Source organism: Chiloscyllium plagiosum, chromosome 4 (assembly GCF_004010195.1).
Source record: "Chiloscyllium plagiosum isolate BGI_BamShark_2017 chromosome 4, ASM401019v2, whole genome shotgun sequence".
NCBI lineage: Eukaryota > Metazoa > Chordata > Chondrichthyes > Orectolobiformes > Hemiscylliidae > Chiloscyllium > Chiloscyllium plagiosum.
In genome coordinates, this window is record NC_057713.1 from 36,367,109 (window position 1) to 36,383,140 (window position 16,032).

At 40.2% G+C, this 16,032-nt stretch overlaps 1 protein-coding gene across 3 annotated transcripts in view; it reads left to right on the forward strand.

Moving 5' to 3' along the window:
• kif9 (kinesin family member 9) overlaps positions 1–16,032 on the forward strand; it is a 114,707-nt gene that overhangs the window by 91,164 nt on the left and 7,511 nt on the right. For all 3 annotated transcript variants that reach the window (XM_043687968.1, XM_043687969.1, XM_043687970.1), the window contains 3 exons: positions 2,040–2,248; positions 4,435–4,614; positions 13,889–14,001. In XM_043687968.1, the coding sequence (XP_043543903.1) occupies positions 2,040–2,248; positions 4,435–4,614; positions 13,889–14,001 (502 nt within the window). The remainder of the gene's footprint in view (positions 1–2,039; positions 2,249–4,434; positions 4,615–13,888; positions 14,002–16,032) is intronic.

The window sequence follows — 16,032 nt, forward strand, 5'->3', positions numbered from 1 at the left end:
GTGGCTGAAGAGCTTCTGTGCAGAGGAGATGACCTGGGGGGTGCAGTGAGAGAGGGACTCACTGAAATCCTTGTAGAGGGAGGAAGAGAGCTTCTTCAAGGAAGGCATCCTTGTAAGAGGATTCGCAGTAGGTTGAAATCTTTGAGGAGAAAGTAGTTGAGGAATCCGGAGTGTGGGGGTAAGTACATGAAGGTTTTTGGTACTTACTGTCTTTTAGTTGAGGAATCCGGAGTGTGGGGGTAAGTACTTTCTCCTCATGGACATAGTCCTGTTTGGTAGCTTCACCAGTTTGACACCTCATTTTAACGTATGCCTGGTGTGCTCCTGGCATGCTCTCCTGCTCCAGAGTTGATTCCCTAGCTTGATGATAATGGTTGAGCCAGGCTATAAAGTTATAGATTGTGCCTGAATACAATTCTGCTGACGTTTGACAGCGCACAACATCTCATGGATATAGTCTTGAGTTGCTAGATCTGTTTGAAGTCTGTGCCATTTAGCATGGTGACAGTGCCACACAACAGTTGCCTCAACTGCTTTATGTGGCAGAGAACTCCACAGGCTCACCACTCTCTGGGTGAAGAGATCTTTACTTATCTCAGACCTAAATGACCTACCCTGTTTTCTTTACTTACCTCAGACCTAAATGACCATTATCCCTAGTTCTGGACTCCCTGGTCATTGGGAACATTCTTCCTGCATTTTCCTTGTGTAAAACATTTAACGGTATCTATGGGATTCCCCCTCATTCTTCTAAATTCCAGTTAATATAATCCTAACCAATCCAGTCTGTCCGCATCTGTCAGTGCTGCATCCTAAGAATCAGTCTGGTAAACCTTTGTTGCACTCCCCCTAAAGCCAGGACATTCTTCCTCAAATAAGGAGACCAAAACTGCACATGGATCACCAAGGCCTTGCACAATTGTAACAAGACATCCCTGTTCCTGTACTCAGATCCTCTTGCTATAAAAGTCAACATGCCACTTGCCTTCTTCATCACCTCCAGCAGCTGGTGTAAAAGAACACTCAGGTCTTCATCACACCTTTTCCTTTCCCAATCCATCACCACAGATAATAATCTGACTTCCTCCTTTTGCTACCAAAGTGAATAATATCACATTTAAGAGTAGGTGATGGCCTAGTGGTATTATTGCTAAATTGTTAATTCAGAAATCAAGGTAAAGTTCTGGGGATCTGAGTTTGAATCCCACCATGGCAGATGGTAGAATTTGAGGTCAATAAAAATCTGGAATTAGGAGTCCATAGAAATCTGGAATTAAGAATGATCATGAAACTATTGTCGATAGTCAGAGAAAACCCAGTTGGTTCACTAAATGTCCTTTAGGGAAGGAAATCTTAGCTAGTCTGGCCTACTTGGTAACTTCAGACCCACAGCAATGTGATTGACTCTTTAATGCCCTGTGAGCAATTCGGGATGGGCAATGAATGCTGGCCTAGCTAGTGACACCCACATCCCATGAATAAATTTACAAAAGTTATCCCTTCTTCTGTCATACCCACTCACTCAACTTGTCCAAATCACATTGAAGCATCTCTACATCTTCTTCCAATTCTTCTTCTTCACTACATCTTCTTCACTGTTCACCTTCCCCACTAGCTCTGTATTGTCTGCAAATGTGGAGGTATTATTTTTAGTTTTCTCATCTAAATCATTAATATATATACCTGGGGTCCTGGCATTGATCCATGTGGCAATTAATGCTAGCCTACCCAGTGATGACTAAATCCTATGAATGATTAGAAAAATTTGCTTGAATGACACAAGGGCTTAAAGCAGCTTATGACCCAGTGATCTCAGTAGAAATGGGTGACAACAAATACACTGGACTGTAGTTTCTTCAGACTAATAAATAGTCTGTGGCTCTGGATCATAGCAAGTGGCACAACCTTGTGGAGTGGCTTTTATCTAAAGAAATTAAACAAAAATTAAAAATAAGATTTATCAAAAGCAGTTTTGTCCGGTTAGGATTAATTCTTTCTAGTTTTATTCTTGATTTATGTTCCCTTTTTTTGTGATTTAGCACTCCTCCACTAAAAGCATCAATGTTTGAAGTGTTCAAAAATGAAAAAGGACGTGAAATTAATCGTATCTTAATGGAGAATAAAAGTATTCTTAGTATGAAAAGGAAGAGTGTGAAGGAGCTGACTGAAAGGATCAACAACATTAAGGAGGAAATTGACATCAGTAACCAGGCACTCAATCTCAAGAAACAGGAGCGTCAGCATCAAGGTAATGCCACAGGACGGTGAGCAGTTTCTTTGACACAAACAGCATCATAGAATCCCTACAGTACAGAAAGTGACTATTTGGCCCATCAGGTCTGCACCAACCTTCCAAAAATCATTCCACCCAGACCCAGTCCCCTCCATCCAATCCCCCTAACCTGTACATCTTTGGACAGTGGGAGGAAATTGGCACAACCAGTGAAAATCCACACCAACACAGGGAGAATATGCAAACTCCACACAGTTAGATACCCAGAGCTAGATTTGAACCTGGTTCACTAGCACTGTGAAGCAGCAATGCTAACTGGGCCACCTTGCCAATTTAGCACTACAATTATTCTACAGTTTCTGCTCTTCATTATCATGCTGCTCCTTCAACTCTAAGTTGACTTTTAAAAAAAATTATTTTGTGGTAGTGGATTTCATGAGAGAAGCTGACATTGACTGTCCATCCCTAACTGCTCTGAGGAGGTAGAAACTCCTGAGTCACTTCGAAGGGTAGTCAAGCCAATTATATTGGTCTTGGACTGGACTCACCCAGGCCATTCTGGATAAGAATGACACACTACTTCGCTAAAGAACATCAGAAAACTGATTGCATTTCTGTGACAATCTGATTGCTTCACTGTCCCTTTCTCTTAAAACTGAATTTAAGTAATCAACCTGCATGGTGAAATTTCCAGTGACACTCTCTGGATAACTTGTCAAGTGATCTAAGCACTAATCAAATAAATTTGTGTGAATATCAGGTATAGATCTGTCTGGTCTGTGATAGGACTGCAGTGGAGTAACTCACAGACACTTGTTATGAAGATGTGGGTGTACTGTACCTTTAAGATAGTTAAAAGCTAGTATAATTACCTGACAGCACCAAATGCTCTGAACAAGATACAATGTAACATGTCATCTAGCTAGTTCCTGGAGACACAAACAGATTTGAATTAGGCCAATCAATCTAAATTATACCCCAAAAAATACCAACTTCCATTCAAGTTTGAATTGAGTATATTGGCAATCTTAAAAACTGGGAAAATCGAACAGTTGGGAAGAGAACTGCCACAAGACCAACAGATGTAGACTGCTAGTCAGAACTTCTGAGAGGTGCCTGTCTAGGGAAGGAGTTTGCACAGAGAAAAACATCAACACCGACCTGGGGAGCAAATCTACAAAGAGAAGTTTGACAGCTGGCTGGTTTTGAAATTTGAATTTTTCAGTAAACCTTAATCAGGGGTTTTATCATATTACTATTATAGAAGGGAAAGTAAAAGATAGGTTAGAGGAAGGAATTGTAAATAGTTGTTAGATAATTATTCTCTGTTATACTTTAAGAAATAAAGCTGTTAACTTTTACTTTAAATAGCTCTTGGTCTCTCGAATTTTCACAAATTACTGCACGGGATAAATCTTTTCTGTGTTGCTGGTTTAAATTAAGCAGAAGGGTTTACCCCATGTCGTAACATACTCATTGTCTTTGTTTCCTTGGCTGGTATATCAATGTAGTTAAAATCTTTAGCTAATGCTATCTTAAATAAACTGACTCTAGCCTGGAAACAAATACAGATAAAACTGATGGGATTGATATTTCTAATACTGTTAGGTCAAGTTACAAATTGTCCAGTGTACAACTTTATAATCTCACTGTTAGAAGGATGAAGAGGGTTTTGTTAAAACCACGTTATCAGCTCTACTGGCCCAGTGCTTCAGTGGATAAACAAAGATGATACAATTTCAATCCTAGTCTAAATTGAGTTAGCTAGTTAAATAAAAGCATCAAGTCTTGCACCACATTTGAACTCCACACTGCTATGCTTAAGGTTAGGGATGGGGATGCCAGGGTTCCTGTTTCTGATCACTATCTGACAAATCCCACTGGTAGAAGAGAATTAGACTGTGTGTAATGATTTCCATGATCAAATACTTAATGCCAGACACTTGCAGACTTGTGTGAAGAATGATGACTTGGATAATGCTGTGAATGATAAAGTTAAACTTTTGTCAGATATAACAGCCAATGTACTTCATTACCTGCGACCTGTAAAACTGTATGTGATTCATTACCAAAGTTCAACTTAACTCATTCTCATATTTTTCTCAAAATCTGTCATTGCGTTTACAAGATTAATCAACTAAGGACATAGTCCAAAAATTGACAGATCTTGTTTGATTATTGGTCCTTTCAACACCTAACAGGTGATTACCTGAATGAACAAGGTGATCCAGTGATCGATGAAGATGAGTTCAACTTGGTCATGCAATTGAAGGATTTGAAACACCAATACCGGCACGACTTTGATACTTTGCGAGACCTGAAGGTGGAGCTCCAATACTGCCACAAGCTGGTGGACCAGTGTAGGCTGCGGCTGTTAACAGGTAAGGGAAGACTACACAGCTCAAAAATATGCTGAGATTTCAACTGCAGCAGTTACAGTGATCAGGAATATCATTATTTGCAAGAAAAAAATATAACCATGTTTAAGTTACTCAGTGAATGCTCAGCTAATGGTAGTATTGTTCTGTTGGAGTGGTTATACTTCAGATGAGAGATTGTTTCTATTTTCATTGGCTCAGATAGATTTGAAAGTTACTGTAGTACTATTGAAAGAAGATTAGAAAAATGTACTGGCCAACATTCCTCCCTTGATCATAAACAGATTTCCTAGTTATACGTCATTGCACTGTCTGAAAATTCTTGCTTTGCATACAAAAGATTGTCAGATAACTCGGGTTTGAGATAGTTTGAGACATTTCTGAGACACATGACAAGTTACAATATAAATATAATGCCTTACAAAACCAGTTAGACTAGAAAATCACAGGTATACTCTTCGATCTTCTGTGTATGACCAAACATTGAGTATCTCTGAATGCTCTCATTAATGCCAATGAAGGGTCACTTTATGCTCATAGTTTACAGTATATTCCAATGATAAACGTTCGTATGGAGAGCTTTGTGATTCTAAGTAGAGACCTAACAGATGTTGGCAGGTTTCTTAATGACCCAGCATGTATTCACGTTACTCAAAGTGAGATATGAAGGGAAGGAGTTCATCCTATAAATCTAAATTGCATAAATTGCAATCCATATAAAATTAAACAGTAAATAAACTGTCTAGCATTAATTTAATTGGTGTATCATGTAAACATTTGCAAACTCTGATGACATATCTATTAATCTTCAATTAACACAAGGAATTATGCCCTCCCCCATTCCCCATGCCAATGATATAACTCTAGTAGTAACACTAGCAAGTTTCTCCTCATAGTCACAAATTCAGAGTTAAGAACTTAAACCCAGTAGTTGCACCCAACATACAAATTTCTACTGCACTTCTCTGAGGTCACAAAGGACCAATTCCTTCATTCAAAATCCACAAAGTGGTCAAAGTATAAAGCAACTATGAATGGGAGTCAGTTAGAAAATTAGATAGCATATTTAAAGTGTTGATACACACTCAGAGGGACAGAAAAGAGGAGACAAGAATGCAATTCATTTTGCAGACATTGAGAGGATGATAAGCTAAAATGTGAATTGGGAAACATCAAGAAAGCTGCTGAAATATACCATGCAAAAGCAATCACAGAATAGCTAAATTGCTTCTTTAGTCATACAGCTGAGCCTCCAATCACCATGTTAAAAATAACCAGGAACTTTCCACTCTCCATATCTCTAAAGCACAGAAAATCAAAAGCTTTGTAGCTAAGCTCTATCCTTGAATGCACAGTAGCTAGGGTTGATTATAGCTGCTAAAGTCCAAATTATTGACCTTCCATCAGGCAAAAAGACCAGATTCTCCCTGAACTGATCATAAATTGCAGAAGTTGCTGGGGCAACTATATGTATATCATATAGTTGCCCCAGCCTCTATCACTTTATCACATTAAAAGGGGAAGAACCCTTTTAACCTCATGGTTAGGCATTATAAAAGATAGTCATCCTTAGTATTGTATTCCCAAATTAATCTGAATTCACACAAGTAAATCTTCTCATTGGCCACAATACAATCCATCCCTACATCCTGCTTCTGGTTGTGGTAATGTCTTACAGCATTTATAAAGAAGCAATTCCAGATGACATTAAAAATATAAGCTAGAGTTGACCATATTTCTTTGCTATTCAGTAACATCATGGTTTATTATCTATCACAACTGCTCTTTCCTACCTGATCCTCATATTCCCCACTTCTCTTCTATTCCAAGAATCTATAGATATCAGCCTTGAATATACTCATTGATTGATCATCTACAGTCCTCACAAGAAGATTCATAACTTTCTGAATGGAAGCATTTCTCCTCATCTCAGACCTAGTTAGTTAAGCGCTTTTCCTGAGACTATGGTTTTGTTAAAATTATGAGCATATCATTTGGAATTGTTTCTTTAATAAGGTAAAATGAAGTGGGTCATGTGACTGATCTGGCGTCCACCTGACAGCAAGCCTGGTTACTGAGATTGTTAGAGATTAAAGGTGTCCCAAAATGTTTTGCTGGGAAGAAGATACAAGAAGGGTTGCACCTAAACAGAGTTGGAATGGAGTTCCTTGTGAAGCATTTTGATAGTGCCAATCTAAGTTGGCAGTGTTGCAGGAACCAAAACAAAATAGTAGAGGATAATACAAAGGCTTGAAAAATACTTAGGGATACAACTGGCACTAGCATAGAGAATAGTAAGGTAATAGGTGAAGTTGGAGTAGGGGAGAAAGAAAGGAAGTCCAAACATGGTAAATGTACATGTGTGTAAATGCTTGGAGTATATCAATAAGGTTGGGATGTTACCGATATAGATTTCAATGTGGAATATTATATTGTAGTACTGATGGAGACCTGGCTCAAGGAAGGGCAAGACTGGATGTTAAATCTTCCTGGGTATAAGTTGTTCAGGGAAGATAGAAAAAGAAAGAAAGGAGGATGGACAGAAGTATTGACTAAGAAGGACATTACAGTGCTGGAGAATTAGGATGTCTAAGAGGGTTCACGGACAGAATCCATCTGGCTAGAGATATGGAATAAAAGAGTAATTACATTGTTCAGTTTAGTCTATAGAACACCAACTAGTTGAAAAGATGTAGAGGAACAAGCCTGTAGGGAAATTACAGAGAAATATCAACATCACAGAGTAGTTATAAAGTTGGGCTTCAATTACCCAAACATAGATGGGTAGTGTAAGGGACAGTGAGGGGTAAGTGTTCTCAGAGGATGTGTGGGAGGGTTTTCTACAGCAGGATGCTGTTAGTCCGAAAGCGAAGGATACATTTTTTGGACCTGGTCCTTGAAATGAGATGGGCCAAGTGAATCAAGTATCAGTGGAGGAACATTTAAGAGACAGCGGTCATCATATCATAAGGCCAGGATGTTGTTGCAGCATGACGTACAACAGTCCAGAGGAAGAAAAATCAATTTGTGGAGGGCTGACTTTAATGGGGTAATAACATGGCTGAGAGGATTGATTATAATAAGAGGCTGGTGGGAAAAACAGTAATTGAACAATGGGCCACCTTTAAGGAGCAGATGTATTCAGGGTGTATTCCCCGAAATGGAAAAGACAGGACAAACAAATCCAGAAATCTCTGGATGACAAAGGAGATAGAACTTAACCTTAGAAAGAAAGTGTGCTTTTGACAGATATAAGGCAGAAAATACAATTGAGAACCAATGCAAATAACAAAGGTTTAGTGGGAGAGATGAAAAGCAAATAACAGAAGCAAAGAGGAACTATGAGAAAGGACTAGCAGCTGACATAAAAGGGAATACCAAAGTCTTCGATAGGCATATAGGGAGTGGTTAAAGGAAGAATGAGACCGATTAGAGACCAAAAAGGAGATTTGTTCATGGAGGAGCAGATCATGGTTGAGGTGTTACATGAATACTTTGTTTTACAGAAGTGAAGGATGCTGCCGAGGCCGTGGTGACCGAGGCAGAAACTCACTAGAAGGGTTCAACATTAATCAGGAAGTACTCTTGGATAGATTGTTGGCAAGGCAATAGGAACCAGACAAGTTACATCCAAGGATTTTTTAAAACGTGAGGGTAGAAATTGAGGGGACACTGACCACAATCTTTTGTCTTCCCTGGACTCAGAAGTGTTGCCAAAATACTGGAGAATCGTGAACATTCCAGGCTTGTTCAAAAAAGACTGTCAGGATAATCCCAGCAATCACAGACCAATCAATTTAATTTCAGTAGTGGGGAACATCTAGAAATAATTATTTGAGAATAGAATTAATAGTGACATGGAAAGAAGTAGGAAGATTCAGCATGGAATCTGAAGGTGAAATTGTGTTTAACTAACTTTCTGGAGTTTTTTTTTAAAGTTAACACAAAGACTTGATGAGGGTAACACTGTTTATGTGGTATACACAGATCTCCAGAAGACATTTGATACAGTGCCATGCAATAGATCTGACAGGCAAGTATTGTTCATGATATAAAAAGGGACAGTAGCAACATGGATACAAAGTTGGCTAAATGATAGGAAACAGAATGGTTTATGGCTGTTTATTGGGCTGGAGGAAGGTTTGTAGTGGAGTTCCCCAGGGGTCAGTATTGGGATGTTTACTTCTCCTGATATATATTAATGATCTAGATCTTGGTGTGGAAGGGAAATTTCCAAATTTTCCGATGACACAAAACTTGAAAGAAATTTAAACTGTAAGGAAGACATTGATAGTTGGTGGAATGAGGGACAGATAACTGCTGCAGAGAAGTACGAGGTGAAGTACTTTGGTCAGAAGAGCACCAAAAGACTATAAAGTAGAGGTAGTCCGTGACAAGGAGATAGGTGAAACAACTCATCCGTCAGATGTCAAGTGCTTATAGCACTTCATGACCAAGCAGGACAAAGGTAATGGAAAAGATGTCTCCATTCAGCAGACAGCAGAACTGCTGGCACAGGATGGCTAATATTGATGACTACTGTTGCAATTGTGAGAGGTTATTGTGAGAGGGCAATCCAGTAACTCAGTGCTTAGCACTGCTGCCTCACAGTGCTAGGGACCGGGATAGATTCCAGCCTCAGATAACTGTATGTGTGGAGTTTGCACATTCTTCCTGTGTCTGCATGGGGTTTCCTCTGGGTGCTCCAGTTTCTTCCCAGAGTCCAAAGATGTGCAGCTTAAGTGGACTAAATTACCCATAGTGTCCAGGGAAGTACAGGCTAGGTGGATTAGCCATGGATTACAGGGATAGGGAGGGTGAGGGGGGATGTCTAAGTGGGAAGGGATGGTTTGGACTAGATAGGCTGAATGGCCTGCTTCTGTAATGTCGGGATTCTATGCATATTTTGGCCAAATCAGTGTAGCAACTTCACTGTTAGCACATGATCCCTGGTTTCCATGAGCCTGCAAGTGGTCATTTCAATGCATGTTACATTCCTTGACTCCAGTAGTAACAGAACTGAACACGTTTCTGTACTCATGGATGTATACAAGTTCATGCAGGCCATTCCCACCCATGACCAAAAGGCCTTAACTATAGCCAGAGTGTTAGTGCACAATTGGCTTGTCTGTTTTAGTGTTCTATATTGGATGCACAGTGATCAGGGACTCAACTTTGAAGACAAGATCCTACAGGAGCTCTGCAAGGCCTATGGCATTATCAACCTCAGAAAATAGTATAATGAAGTGTTGCTTGAAGTCAGAAGTCTATTGGATGATGGGAGGCAAGCAGCATTGTTGCAGAAGCTGAAATGTTGGTGCAAGATGACTCAGGTAGAGTCAGCAATACAGAATCCTGTGTATGTAATCCTGTGTGGATAGGCCTACTGCTACCATGAAAAACAGCCAGGGAAAGACCTATAGGATGCAGGAAGTGAAGCAAAAGTGCCTCCAGTCAGACAATTCCTGGAATCCTAAGTGACATAACGCCCAACATAGGATCCCTTGGAAGATACTATTACAAATAAGAGGCTGAGAACATCTCAAGAAAATGCTGGATATCAACGCATCCCTTACCAGCTTTTAAAAATTCATTCATGGAACAAGGGCAGCATTTATTGTCCATCCCTAGTTGCCTAGATGAGAAGTGATAAGCTGTCATCTGAAACCACTGTAGTCCATATGTTATGGATAAACCCACAACCCTATTAGGGAGGGAAATTCAAGATTTGGCCAAGAGACACTGAAGAAATGACAATATATTTCTAAGTCTAGATGGTGAGTAGCTTCAAAGGGTACTTGAAGGAGGTAATGTTCCCACGTATCTGCTGCCTTTGGTCTTTTAGATGGTAGTGATCGGGAGTTTGGAAAATGAAAGGAGTCTTGATGAATTTTGCAGAGCATTTTATAGACCGTTGCAGACACACTGCTGCTATAGATTGTTGAATCATAGAATCCCTACAGTGCAGAAGCAGGGTGTTTGGCGCAAGTCCATACTGACCCTTTGAAAAACATCCTACCCAGACACACCCCCTCAAGCCTATCCCTGTAACCCCATTTCCTATGGTTAACCCTCCTAGCCTCCAAATCCCTAGACAATATGGGGCAATTTAGCATGTCCAATCCACCTAATCTGCATATCTTTTGGACTGTGGGAGAAAACCAAAGCTCCCAGAGGATATCCATGCAGACACAGGAGAATGTGTAAACTCCACACAGACAGTTGCCCACACAGACAGTTGGAATTGATGCCGTGTCCCTGGCACTCTGAGGCAACAGTGCTAACCACTGAGCCAACGGTGGAGAGAGTGAATGCTTGTGCATCAAGCAGGTGGCTTTGTCCTGGATGGTGTCAAGCTTCTTGAGTGTTGTTGGAGTTATACCTATCTAGGCAAGTGAGAAGTATTCCATGACACTCCTGACTTGTGCCTTGCAGATGGTGGACAGGCTTTAGGGAGTCAGGAAGTAAATTACTCGTTGTGTGATTTCTAAACTCTGACCCATTCTTGTAGCCACTGTATTTAAGTTGCTAGTCCAGTACAGTTTCTGGTCAATGGTAACCACCTGAACCTTCTCACTCTCTCTCCTCTTTGCTTAAAATGAAATCTACAGCAATGTCAGGAAATTGGTTATAGCTGGATTTAGGTGGAATCTGTGCATACTGAATGTTCTTTCTTCTCCACAGGACCTATTCTTAAACCTTGCAGCTCTAAAGAAAGTATTTATTCCGTTATCATTATCATATTCCTTCCTGCTCCCATATTTCAGTAGTTCAGCAGTTTGTCCATGCTCCCTGCAGTGTTCAGTCTTATCCATACAAATTGAAAGCACTTTGTATGTATTGGATAAGATCAAAGAATGAAGCTTCTCTTTCAGTACATCCTAGATACCCATATCTGCCTCACTTATTGTTACATTATCCAACTCTCGATTACTGACCAAATTTAAATTACTCCCTAATATAAAGGATGCAATTGTCACCTGAATCAAATTGTGCTGATAATTCTTCCTCACAGAGGCATTATGATGTCTGCAGTTTGGATTAAATCTGAAACTAGTAAAACAATTATTGTTTATCCCTCGTTGTTCCCAAGGATATTAAGAAATAACCAGTGACTCAAATCACATCTTGGCCCAACAGTCAGGCAGATTGTTTTCTTTGAGAAAGTAATGAACAATATACAGAAAGGGGAACTGGTGGTCGTACTGTACTTAGTTTTCCAGAATGAATTTAACAAGGACTAATCAAAAGTTAAGACGCAAAATAAGAACTAATGGTTTTGAGTGCGACATATCGGCACAGAGGAAGGATTGGTTAGCTGATAGGAAGCAGAGGGTGAGGGTGAGGTGACAAGTGAAATGCCACAGGGAGGGGTGCATCCTCAATTATTTGCAATGTGTATAAATGACTTGGATGAAGGGACCAAATGCATTGTTCTACATTTGCTGAAGATAAAAAATAGTTAAGTTGTGAACAGGGCATAAGGAGTTGACAAAGGGATATAAACAGGTTAAATGACGGGGCACAAGTTTGGTCGATAGAGTATCATGTGGCAAATTGCGATTTGTCCATTTTGGCAGAAAGAATAGAAAAGCAGAATACTGTTAGAATAGGGAGAGATTATAAAACTCTGTGGTAGAGAGTGATATGAATATCTTCATACGTGTATCACAAGATGTTAGTATACTGGTATAGCAAATCTTTAAGAAGACATGTTGCAATTTATTACAACAGGGAATACAAAAATGGAAATATATGCTATAGTTGCATAGAGTGTTGTTGAGGCTATGTATAGCTGGGTTAGAAACAGTTCAGAGAAGGTTCACTTGATTGATACTTGAGATAAAGGAGGTCATTATCTTTTGAGAAAATATGGTTCAGGCTGGGCCTAAATCCATTAGAATTTAGAAGAAAATAAAGGGTGATCTTATTGAAATAGATAAGATTCTGAGGAGACTTGACAAGGTGGATGCAGAAACATGTTTCATCAGAACTATGGGACATAGTTATAAAAATAAAGGATCTACCATTTAAGTTGAAGATGAGGAGGACATTTTTCTTTCAGAGTATGTTGAGTCTTTGCAACTCTCTTCCCCACAGACCAGTGGAGGCAGGTTCATTGAATAAGTTTTAGGCAGAGATAGATTTTTATCTAACAAGGGGATCAAAGGTGATGAGGAGTAAGTGGGAATGTAAAGTTGAGGCATGTAGTGATGGACGGGACTAGGCCAGAGATACTGAGGACAACCAGGAAGGGAATAGCAAGAGCTAAAATAAGAGACAAGAATAATGATTGCTAGGCAGTGCATGTCTCAGTCTTCGAGAGGCACAATTTCAGAAATATATTTTTAAAATATAAACCAGATGATAAAATATGCCTCACTATTCTGGATTAATCAAGGGAGAAGTTACCCTGGATACTTTTCTAGCCATTTCCCAGTGATGGCGTGCTGGAACCAATTACAGAATCCCTACAGTGTGGAAATAGGCCCTTCAGCCCTACAAGTCCACACCAACCTTCCAAATAGCATCCCACCCAAATCCATCCCCCATTACTTTACATTTATCCCTGACCAATGCAACCAACCTAGACATCCCTGAACACCATGGACAATCCAACATGGCCAATTAACCTAACCTGCACATCTCTGGATTGTGGGAGGAAACCGGAGCACCAGGAGGAAACCCATGCAGACACGGGAACAACGTGCAAACTCCACACAGTCAGTCACCAAGGCTGAAATCGAACCCAGGTTCACTGATGCTGTGAGGCAGGAGTGTTAACCACTGAGCCGCCATGATTGTGATCCACCTAGATTTAAAACAAACTCACTGATTGTGCTCAGAAATAAATAATGTCAACCTGAGCACAAAGTGAGATTGATACGTAATGAACCAATCTCCAGCAAATTGTCAGAGAGGAGAAAAAAGTTATATTTTAACCAAGTATTACATCTGACATGAAACATTAAGTATGTTTCTCTCTCCACAGATGGTGTCAGGCCTGCTGAGATTTTTTTCTAGTACTTTCTGTTTATGTCAAAGTTACAACACCTGCAATTTTTAACTTTTGTTTTAGCATTTAATTCACTGTGACTTCACTTCCAGGAATGACTACCATGAAAAAGTTCTGCTTTTTCTTGTCAATAGGATTTCTATTTGTCTCTTTCACTTTACACATCTTCATTACTTTCTATTTTCCTCCTCATGTTTGAGAAGAAGAAATTTAGCAGTATGATTTTAAATAGTGCCCTTTTTTTCCCCCTTTTTGATACAGAGTTTGATATTTGGTACAATGAGTCTTTTCTCATTTCTGAAGATGTTCAGAATTCAGTACAAAAAGATAACATTCGACCAGGGTTGATCCCAGAATCCAGAATGCTGTCTTTGGTAAGTTTCTTAGGATTGCTTGGACCATATATGTATGCTGCATCCCCCTACTCTTGTTAGTTTGGCCTGACAAGTAACTTTGCCATTCAGACCATCAAATCAGTTATGGTAGTCCTCCCTTCCTGAGTTCCTATATCTTGCTTGCTTCCTGTAGCCTTCAATTCTCAATGTATTCTAATCCCCCTCTCATGCTCACACCTCATACCCCTTATTATGCCTTCTAATTTAGTCCCACTCATAATCTACATTCCTGTAATATTCTACCTTGTTCAATATAGGTAGCCATCATTTAAGGTTGTGGCTATGTTCTTGAAATTGGTGACTTTAAGTGAATAATGGTTTCCCACAGGAATCAGTGCTAAAGTCAGAGTTAGGATCCTATCGCTTGGAAAAAAATAGGGCACAGATTGAAATACCCTACAGTACATGTGCAGTACTATGTATTTCTAGCGGAAGTAAGTTGCAAAATAAAATGAATCTCTAAATATAAAGGAAGTAATCCATACAGTGCAATATACAATTATTTTTAAAGATTTCTAACCAATACAGTGTACAAAATTAAAAATCACACAACACCAGGTTATAGTCCAACAGGTTTAATTGGAAGCACACTAGCTTTTGGAGCGCCGCTCCTTCATCAGGTGGTTGAATGACAACCACTTGATGAAGGAGCGGCACCCTGAAAGCTAGTGTGCTTCCAATTAAACCTGTTTGACTATAACCTGGTGTTGTGTGATTTTTAACTTTGTACACCCCAGTCCAACACCAGCATCTCCAAATCATGAATAGTGTCCAGTATAAATGCTTTTAGATTGACCAAGGTCCACCTAGTGGCAGATATTGGTCAGTGCAGGTAATCACTTGGCCACAGGCATCTGCACTGATTGAACAGAATGAGAAGCAGATGGCAACTGAAAAACTCACAGAGGTCTAAGCTAAGGGGCAGGGGCTGGCCTGTAAACCAGGACAAGAGCAAGGCTGCAAATCAGGCTGGGGGATAGGGCAAAGTGGAAGGAGAAGTTAAAATCCCCAATGGCCACATTGCACACTGGAGACTTTAAAGGTAAAAATGGAGAGTAGGAATGGGAATGGGAGTGAGTAAAGGGACTTCAGGACTTAGGCTGGAACTGGACGCTCTGGGGAAATGGTTCTATGTACCTTGCAGGAGGTCTGTGGCAAAGGATGTTAAAGGGAAGCTCAGAACTCGGCACGGTGGCTAGCACTGCTGCCTCACAGCGCCAGAGACCTGGGTTCAATTCCTGCCTCAGGCAACTCTCTGTGTGGAGTTTGCACATTCTCCCTGTGTCTGCGTGGGTTTCCTCCCATAATCCAAAAATCTGCAGGTTAGGTGAATTGGCCATGCTAAATTGCCCGTAGTGTTAGGTGGAGGGGTAAATGTTGGGAAATGGGTCTGGGTGGGTTGCGCTTCGGCGGGTTGGTGTGGACTTGTTGGGCCGAAGAGCCTGTTTCCACACTGTCAGTAATCTAATCAAATTAAATGAATGTATTGGCACTGCTTTATTCACAACATTAAGTGAGTTGACTTTATGTTGATTGCCTGTATCACTCTTGTGTACTCCCGATATCTTTATTACATCCATTTTATTCTACTTTACCCAACACTGGAGATACTGAAGGAATATTTTGCATCAATATTTACTGTGGAAAAGTATATGGAAGATATAGACTGTAGGGAAATAGATGGTGACATCTTGCAAAATGTCCAGATTACAAAGGAGGAAGTGCTGGATGTCTTGAAACGCATAAAAGTGGAGTACACCTGATCAGGTGTATCCGAGAACTCTGTGGGAAGCTAGAGAAGTGATTGCTGGGCCTCTTGCTGAGATATTTGTATCATTGATAGTCACAGGTGAAGTGCCGGAAGACTGGAGGTTGGCAAACGTGGTGCCACTGTTTAAGAAGGGCGGTAAAGACAAGCCAGGGAACTATAGACCAGTGAACCTGACCTCGGTGGTGGGCAAGTTGTTGGAGGGAATCCTGAGGGACAGGATGTACATGTATTTGGAAAGG